This window comes from Trachymyrmex cornetzi, unplaced genomic scaffold, assembly GCF_001594075.2.
Source record: "Trachymyrmex cornetzi isolate Tcor2-1 unplaced genomic scaffold, Tcor1.1 scaffold1226, whole genome shotgun sequence".
Classification (NCBI taxonomy): domain Eukaryota; kingdom Metazoa; phylum Arthropoda; class Insecta; order Hymenoptera; family Formicidae; genus Trachymyrmex; species Trachymyrmex cornetzi.
In genome coordinates this window covers 13,565-23,914 of record NW_017295791.1, presented here as the reverse complement: position 1 = coordinate 23,914, position 10,350 = coordinate 13,565, and the positions used below count along the sequence as shown (strand labels likewise).

The following is a 10,350-nucleotide window of genomic DNA, read 5'->3' as shown; positions in this document are numbered from 1 at the left end:
TTATTATATATTCTTTAATAAGATATATTTTTAGATAATTTAGGTATATCCTTAAGACTAAAGTAAATAGGCTATTTTTGAAAGCAATAGCATTAAAACAAAATAATAATTTTTTATTATGCTTAGAAATTACTAAAGGTATTTCTTAAATAAGAAAAAACAGCTAATTTTATTTTATTAAAAAAAAATTTTAATACTATTTCTATTTTTAATATATAATAAATAATAGAATAAAATAGAATTTAATATATAATAAATAAAAAGCTTCAAAATTAATTTAAATATAAGGTTCAAATCTTTTAACCTATTATAATAATCCACTACATGTAAATAAAAATGTATGATTTTTTCTTTTTTTTTATAAAGAAATTTTTTAAATATTACGAAAAAATCTATTTTTGCCAATTTTTTTAAAATATGGAATATGGTTCATTTATATTTTGTGAAAGACAAAGAGAACCAATGGATTGAATGTCACGAAATTCCGCATGAATTAAATAGTAAAGATAAAGGAACTAAAGCGAAACGACATCAACTACTTTGTACGATTACGAATTGTTCGAAGAAAGAGCACCATGGCTTCGATCTACGCAGACAGTCCAGACAGGAAATCGCGACGCATTCCACCGCCATTGCAATGACGATGGGAATCTTTTTGTCGAACAACGACACCTATAAGTTTATTATCGCAATGAGACTATTCGAGGAGGACAAACAGCCATCATATATTACACTGACGATTATACTACTAATGCTAAACAGAATATTGTATACACTTAGCGAAAGAGCGAAGAGGAGACCAGACCAGACTTGGGCGACGAACTTATCACCAGCCCATTGTCATCTGGGAGTAGATTCCGTCTGCCTAACTTTGTCAAAGTGGCGTCGGTAATGAGCTCGACCGCGACCCTGGTGCCGATGGCCATGATTATGATTATTGTGGCCGTGATTGTGCTGCATCTGACGTGATTGATATTGTGAATGATGATGGTTCTGCGACTGGTGCGTTGACTGCTTAGAGTGCTGCTACGACAAAAATCGAAAATGTTCATTTCAGTTAGTTAAAGATTCAATGCAAAATTAGAAGTGAATAATAAGAAATATAACTATTACTAGATTAAGTATGATTGTTGATAAATCATTCCTGATGGAGACTTTGTTAATTATATTTAAAATTAATCTATTTTTTAAAGCTTGAATAGAAAAATATCCTGTGTCATTCTATCAAATGTAAAATTGTGTACGATATTATAATGATTGTTTAATTTAATTGATGTACAATTTGAATTAAACATCAAATTTAATTATTAGACTGCGGATATTTATGCAAAATATTTAATCGACTGTTAACCATCGGACAGTTTTAGCAGTCGATCGTTGTTCGTTAAAAGAGTTATTAAAAAGTAAAGTAAAGAGATTGAGATTGCCATCTGTAAATATGCAATTTATGCAAAATATGCATTTTATGCAAAATATTCTTAAGTATAAATTTTGCATAAATATCCGCAGTCTATTAATTATAATACTACAGATATTTTAGAATTCTTGAAAAAAAAAGACTCAGGATTAAAACAAAAATATTAATAATTAGAGGAATATTAGAATAATATATATTCTAAAGAAATAGATCATTTTTAAATCATTATTGCAACATTCAATCATTTTCCTTTATTTTTCAAGAATTTAACAGAATTTATTATAAGTTTTATATATTCTGTTAAAACGATAAATTGTACAATGCATTGTATCGCAATCATTAAGACGACTGATTACTTACCACTTGTGTAACCGATTGCATGGTGGTGGTATTCGAATATGTGTTCAAACTTGTACCAGGTGGGCTGATCTCTTCTGCAGCAGCGGCAGGATCGTCCTCCGTCCTCACTAACATCTTCACGCCTTCAGCTTCTAGATCGATTATACCGCCCCGCTGTTGCTGCCGCAGATATAGAGCAGCCATGTGCTTTTGCAGTTCTCTCAATTCAGCGGTAACAGAGAAATCGGTGGCAGCCTCAACGTCAATTGGCGGCGGCGCTGACCACAGACTCTCAACGTCGCAGTTGATCGATTCCCGGCAAACGGGACATATAGCCTAACAAAATGAACATTAATGAATAAATATAAATATAGATACAGAATAAAAGATGAACATTAGCAAACGTTACAATAACGTTGAAAAGAAATGCGTAAGCACTTTTTAATATTTTTTTATTTGTAACAGAAACATACTTGGAACTTATTTGTAGTATCCTGTTGCCATTGCGGTAATTTCTCTTGCTCTTCCCTATAATATCTCTCGGCAGCGGCGACGTGTGCCGCCAAACAGTGCGAATGAAAATAATGATAGCATTCCGTTTTTGTAAATTCATCTCCTTCTCGAAAACCGTACAAGCAGACGGCGCACTGATCAGTGGGAAGATTGCTTCTTGTCAGATGTTCTCGTATTAGCTAGATTATTACGATTATCATTATGTATATTATCATTTTATGAATTAAAATTATTATTATTATCATTATTATGTATTATTACTACTATTATACTAATTAAAATTATATTATTCTTACCGTGTACTTATCATTATATCTAATATTTTTTGAAATAATTATAATCTGTCCATAAATGATAATTTTTGCTTTAATTTTTATATAAAAATTGAAACAAAGAACCATATATTTGTCCGCTTATATTTTATTCTAAAGAGATGAACATATTTTTTACTATATCGTGGTTTATTTAATTGCAAAAATAAGTTTTTAAAAAAATTATCAATATAACTTGTAAATTATGAAGTGAGTAAAATCCAAATTAATCGAAGATCTAATATAATTTATTGTGAATTAAATTATTATTAATTATTGTTTATAATTGATTACTGAATTTTAATAGCATAAATAGTTTTTTTTAAATATCTTTTATGCGACTGTAGCTTAATTACAAAATTTTGTAACTAACATGATTACTGACTTTATATATACATATGTATACGTCTCTACATATCTATTTAATTTTGGTAAATTTTTTCTAGGAAATTAAATTATTAGGTGTACAACTTTGCTTCCGCCGGTTTTTTTCCGAAATTCGAGGCTTTATTGTAAAAAATTGGTTATACATTTATGATTCAAAGTATTGTCCATCGCTGGCCACTACTTTCTCCCATCTTTCGAACAGCGTACGAATCCCGCGTCGAAAAAACTGGTCATCTTTTGAGGCGATCCACGAATCGATGCAATTTTTTACTTCTTCATAAGACTGGAAGTGCTAGTCAGCCAGGCCGTGTGCCATTGATCGAAACAAGTGATAGTCAGAGGGAGCAACGTCTGGAGAATACGGCGGGTGGGGTAGGACTTCCCATTTCAACGTTTCCAAGTATGTCTTGACCACTTTCGCAACATGGGGTCGAGCATTGTCATGCTGCAAAATCACTTTATCGTGTCTCTCGTTGTATTGCGGCCGTTTGTCTTTCCATGCTCGGCTCAAACGCATCAATTGCGTTCGATACCGATCGCCTGTGATTGTTTCAGTCGGTTTTAACAGCTCATAATACACTACGCTGAGCTGGTCCCACCAAATACAGAGCATGACCTTGGAGCCGTGAATATTCGGTTTAGCCGTCGACGTGGAAGCATGGCCAGTAACTCCCCATGATTTTCTGCGCTTGGGGTTATCGTAATGAACCCATTTTTCGTCCCCAGTCACAATGTGATGCAGAAATCCCTTTTGTCTTTGCCTTTCAAGCAGCTGTTCACAAGCGAACAAACGCCGTTCAACATCTCTCGGCTTCAACTCGTACGGCACCCAATTTCCTTGCTTCTGAATCATTCCTATGGCTTTGAGGTGTTTTGAAATGGCTTGTTGAGTCATTCCCAATAATCGTGCCAATTCTTCTTGATTTTGACATGAGTCTTGATCAAGTAATGCCTCCAATTCTGCATCTTCGAAAACCTTATCTCTTCCACCACTATGCCGGTCTTCGACGTCAAAATCACCGTTCTTGAAGCGTTGAAACCACTCACGACACTCACGTTCTTTCACTAATAGCGGCCTCACCAAGTATTTGAGAACATTCTATGAGCCTCAGCCGCAGATTTCTTTATATTGAAGCAAAAAATTAAAACCTCCCGCAAATGACGAGAATTTGGCTCGTAAACTGACATTTTCAATTGAGAATAACTTTATGATGCAGACACAAATCGACTAATGTTTCTATGGGGTTATGTCGACAGATGCCCTTATATATATATATATATATATATATATAAAACTTACATATTTTTTATTTTGTTAATTTGAATATTGAAATAAAAATTGAATTGGTATATAAAAAAATATGAGTATGAACTTATTGTAGTATGAGATAATAATTCATTTCGTGAAAAATAAACTAATACATGTATAATATAAAAACATAAATTATGGAAATTATCGAGATATAAGAATAGATCTATTGTCATTTTTCTGCAAAGTGATTGTAAAAAGTGGAAAATTATTTAAAAAAAAAACTGATGAATAACTTCTTACCTCGATTAATTCAAACATGACTGGCTGACCTATGAAATCCTTACATTTAGCTTCAGCATCGGATTGCATTAGCTTTACCGTATCCTCGTCCAATCCTCTTGGATTTCTTAAATTGATAGTCGGCGAAATGTCAGGATAACCCGAAGGTAATCGTACAATCAGTGTAACACAAACATATTGCGATTGTGAGTCCTCGCCGGTTGATGGAAATAGTATCGTTTCTATATATTCTGGCTCTCCTCTAGATAAACATAATTAATTAAGAATATATAAAAAAAGAATATAATTATAATTATTTAATGGAAAATATCATAATTATTTAGCTAACAATGTATAAATTAATTTTAGTTGCTAATGTTATCATTCATATATCAATTTAATAACCATAATGATAATCGTAATAATAGGATTTTAATGAATATGAAGTAATATAAATTAATATAAATTCTTGACTCTGCAAAAAAAAGCATAAATGGCAAGCTTACAAAGTTGATTTAGATATTTAACAAGAAAAGAAATGTAACTTTATTTATGCCTACTTAATGCTAAATATTATTAAGTCTAGCATTGTATTTCGGAAAATACCATATATGCCAAAAATATTAATTATCACAATTTTTTTGTATTTTTAGTATTACTAAATCTTCAATTATCAGCTATTAAGTAAATAAATATTGTTTAATAAGATATACTTGCTAAAAAATTTCCTTTTCTCATAACCAGACAAAAAAATCTTCGATAATCAAACTGAAATTAATTTAAGTTGTTTACAATATTAGGTGTACAACTTTGCTTCCACCGTTTTCCTATAGATGGCTTTAGCGGTAAGTGGTGGTCGAAATAAATAGATCACAGACGTCATACAATAAACTTGGGCATCTGTCAACATAACCCCATAGAAACATTAGTCAATTTGTGTCTGCATCATAAAGTTATTCTCGATTGAAAATGTCAGTTTACGAGCCAAATTCTCGTCATTTGCGAGAAGTTTTAATTTTCTGCTTCAATATGAAGAAATCTGCGGCTCATCGAATGTTCTCAAATACTTATGGTGAGGCCGCTATTAGTGAAAGAACGTGAGTGTCGTGAGTGGTTTCAACGCTTCAAGAACGGTGATTTTGACGTCGAAGACCGGCATAGCGGTGGAAGAGAGGTTTTCGAAGATGGAGAATTGGAGACATTACTCGATCAAGACTCGTGTCAAAATCAAGAAGAATTGGCACGATCATTGGGAGTGACTCAATAAGCCATTTCAAAACACCTCAAAGCCATGGGAATGATTCAGAAGCAAGGAAATTGGGTGCCGTACGAGTTGAAGCCGAGAGATGTTGAACGGCATTTGTTTGCTTGTGAACAGCTGCTTGAAAGGCAAAGACGGAAGGGATTTTTGCATCGCATTGTGATTGAGGACGAAAAATGGGTTCATTACGATAACCCCAAGCGCAGAAAATCATGGGGAGTTACCGGCCATGCTTCCACGTCGACGGCCAAACCGAATATTCACGGCTCCAAGGTCATGCTCTGTATTTGGTGGGACCAGCTCAGCGTAGTGTATTATGAGCTGTTAAAACCGACTGAAACAATCACAGGCGATCGGTATCGAACGCAATTGATGCGTTTGAGCCGAGCATTGAAAGACAAACGGCCGCAATACAACGAGAGACACGATAAAATGATTTTGCAACATGACAATGCTCGACCCCATGTTGCGAAAGTGGTCAAGACATACTTGGGAACGTTGTCCCCCCCCCCCCCCGCCGTATTCTCCAGACGTTGCTCCCTCTGACTATCACTCGTTTCGATCAATGGCACACGGCCTGGCTGACTAGTACTTCCGATCTTATGAAGAAGTAAAAAATTGGATCGATTCGTGGATCGCCTCAAAAGATCCAGTTTTTTCGACGCGGGATTCGTACGCCCGAAAGATGGGAGAAAGTAGTGGCTAGCGATGGACAATATTTTGAATCATAAATGTATAACCAGTTTTTTACCATAAAGCCTCGAATTTCGGAAAAAAACGGCAGAAGCAAAGTTGTACACCTAATACATTAATTTACATTAAGGGGATGCTAAACCGATTACCTAACTCAATCAAGGTCGATAGTACAGACTTTTTTAATTCCAAATTCGATAATAGTGGTGACATCTTTGATTTAGTTTTTACATTATATCATATATAATATATATCATTCTGTCTTACTCAAATGCATACATTTGTTCTTATCTAACATATACCAGCACCATCTATCGCAAGACCGCGCAACTACTGCTACACGGAATTTCGGCTCTGTTGACAGTCCCAGTCTTCGCAAAGCACCTGTATACACATATTTTCTATTCGGTGGAAATATTTCTTTTCTATACTTTCAATCTTAGTTCTACAAACTCGGTATCGTTCGTTTCAATAATGTGACCTCAGCTGCACGCTTATTTTCAAGATATGGACTCTAAAACTCTTATATCAAGCAAATATATGTATATCTGAGGTGACAGCTGTACGAGCCAAAAATAAGTGAATTTTTAACAAATCTGAAATTTTTTTTCGATTTTCTCATGAAATCAAGTACAGCTGAGGTCCTGTTTGTGCGTACTTTACTTTAAGCAATAATACTTTTGCAATCCGTACATCCAATACAGAGATTTTTCACTGAATGGAAATGTGGTAAAACAGGAGGCTTTAGCATCGCCTTAAGTATATAGTTTACATTTAAATTGTAAAATATTAATATTTTGTATAAAAATATATACATGTGAAAAAAATGAATAATATACACATAATAATAATATGTATACGAATTCACTTAAACCTACATTGGTTAAAAAATAGAAATGTGTGGTGTGTATATATTATATAGTACGCACTGTTTACGAAAAATTAAATCGAAAAGTCCTCTACCATTTTGCAATAGTCGCAACAGTTAACGATATTAATTTTTTTTAATTGTCGAATAAACGGATAAATTCGATTTATTATATAAAACAACATTATCTTTCAAAGTTTTTATAAAATATCCCAAAGATATTTATTAAAGAACTTTTAAAAATATTCTAAAGTTGTCTTATGCGTCGATTTTAGATATTTTGTTTGGTATTGGATAACAAAAAAAATTGTGAAAATTGCAAAATGTAAAGGACTTTTCGATTCACTTTTTCGTAAATAGTGTGTACATGCTGGCTCTTGCAGCTGGTCTGGAACATCCTGTGAATATACATATACAGGGTGTCCCAAAAAGATCGGAACACCTAAATATCTCGAGAAATAAGTTTTACAGAAAAGTGTTTCAGACAAAAGTTATATGGTTTAAAAATATCTATTTACTGATTCTATCAGTTTGATCTTGGGTTGCGTAGCCAAGGTCAGGTCAAGGTTACATTGATTTTCTGAAATGGAACACCCTATTTTTGATTCAAGAATCTAATAGCTGATGTCGAGAGCTTTCCAAAACGCTATAATGAAATATTTTTTTATGAAGTACTTTTCAAGGCGGTGATCCCGATTGATCACGGCTCGATCAATTGGACACTACCAATCACAGCGACCGGTGCTTAGGGACTTTGTAGTCTCAAGCGCTGTGTGAGTGGCTCGTGTCCAATTGAGCCGTGTCCAACTGGGTGCCACCCCTTTTCAAGTTATAATGCTTCAAAGTTACAGTATCGCCGGCACTAGCATTATCCAAGATATGTAATACCACGCGTTATATTTTTGTTTGTGCGTTAACTGAAGGTCAAGATTTACGGACCACCGACCGATCTCGCCTTGACTGGCCAGTCTCCAAAATTAAATATTTTGGGTAATGCTAATGCCGGCGATACTGTAACTTTGAAGCATTATAACTTGAAAAGTACTTCATAAAAAAATATTTCATTATAGCGTTTTGGAAAGCTCTCGACATTAGCTATTAGATTCTTGAATCAAAAATAGGGTGTTCCATTTCAGAAAATCAATGTAACCCTGACCTGACCTTGGCTACGCAACCCAAGGTCAAACTGATAGGATCAGTAAATAGATATTTTTAAACCATATAACTTTTGTCTGAAACACTTTTCTGTAAAACTTATATTTCCCGAGATATTTAGGTATCCTGACCTTTTTGGGACACCCTGTATATATAGCTTTTGTACGACGTGTAAAACGAAAGAGATAGATATGAGTAAGAGAGGCATCTATTATATTCATATGCATCTCAAGAAAATAATGTCACACACACACACACACACACACACACACACACACACACACACACACACACACACACACATGTTTATATGTATATATAGGATGTCTCATTTAATCAACGCACTTGAATTTCTCCGGAACTATATAAAACATTGAAATCCTGTTTTTACGATGTTATGTGATGTTGAGGGAGACAGATTTTGATTAACAAGATTTGACCATTTTGTTAATGGCAACCTTAATTTTTTAAACACTTATTTTCTTAGGCATACTAATTACGAACTCAACACGTTATGACTGAAGGATGTCGAAAAATCAAATAACCAAACACGAATTTATAATAATCGCCCTCGTGCATATTCAAACTGCCGTCTCTTACTACGAATACGAGAGCAATACGATGCCTAAATGATCGTGACACATTTGATAGCGACGAAATGTTTTGATAGACCGTTATAATTTGTGCTTCCAACTTATCTGGATCATTCGCGATATACAATGTACTGATTTACATCGATGATTTAATACTTTCTTAAAGTTATTGGTATGAGTATTAAATCATCGATGTAAATCAGGACGACATTGTATATCGTGAATGATCCCGATAAGTTGGAAGAATGAATTATTATAAAAGTAACTTTCTATTGTTTCAATTTCGGCAATGTATATAAATATTGGATATGGGAATAAGTTTCCGCCCTTCTTTAATGAAAAAGATGTATTTATTTAAAAAAAAACAATACAGAGTAAGTTCATTCAAAGTATGCTCCATCAGAAGCGACAACTTTTCCTCACCTTTCAGGAAATAAACAGATTCCTCGAAGGAAGAATTCTTTTGAAGCGATCCATTTATCAAGCCATTTTTTGATATCTTCATAAGAATCGCTCTCCAGAAAGGGCCGACAGTATGGACCGGAACAAATGGAAATCTGAAGGAGCAATGTCTGGTGAATACGGTGGGTGGGGCAGAATTTCCCACTTCACTCCTTCCAAGTATTTCTTGACCGGTTTTGCAACGTGTGACATAGGGTTGCCACGTAGCAGAATCAGCTTATCGTGCCTATTGTCCCATTCCTATCGTGTTTGTTTCAAAGCTTAGTTCAAACAAATCGCTTCGAACGAATATCAACTACTGGGATCAAAAGCTTGGAACACACACCTTTCAAATACGGTATTGCCGTTTTATCAAACACACAAGCAGTGCTACTAACGACATCTCTCTAATGGACGGAAACTTATTCCCATACCTAATATATACATGATACATGTACTTAATTAATCATCTTAGCACCCTATTTTTTAAAGGCACTGCTGAAATCAAGATTTAATAGAAATACTAGTTGGTACGGGTATTAAACGATCGATTTAAACTAGGACAATATCCTGGAGATAGCTCCAGAGAAAGTAATCTAACGGCGTTAAGGTCTGATGATTTAGCCGGCCAGATAATACTACATGGGTTGAAAAGTCCCGGGATTTTTAATGAAAACAAGCGTTTTTTGGGCAAAGTTATATTTACTCCTCAATATAGTTGCCTTCGAGGGCAATACACTTGATATAGCGATTTTCCAACATTTCGATGCCCTTTCTGTAGTACGAAACGTCCAAGCCTTCGAAATACGCCTCGGTTTCCGCGATGACTTCCTCATTCGAT

General features: G+C 34.3%; 1 protein-coding gene across 2 annotated transcripts in view; it reads right to left on the bottom strand.

Moving 5' to 3' along the window:
• Nucleotides 1-840: 840 nt before the first annotated feature.
• LOC108769778 (E3 ubiquitin-protein ligase RNF25) overlaps nucleotides 841-10,350 on the bottom strand; it is a 14,899-nt gene continuing 5,389 nt past the window's right edge. The window contains exons 3-6 of one of the 2 annotated variants that reach the window (XM_018520964.1): nucleotides 4,520-4,760; nucleotides 2,230-2,448; nucleotides 1,778-2,092; nucleotides 841-1,026 (exon numbers count right to left, since the gene is read on the bottom strand). In XM_018520964.1, the coding sequence (XP_018376466.1) occupies nucleotides 841-1,026; nucleotides 1,778-2,092; nucleotides 2,230-2,448; nucleotides 4,520-4,760 (961 nt within the window). The remainder of the gene's footprint in view (nucleotides 1,027-1,777; nucleotides 2,093-2,229; nucleotides 2,449-4,519; nucleotides 4,761-10,350) is intronic. The other variant, XM_018520973.1, reaches the window with a different exon arrangement.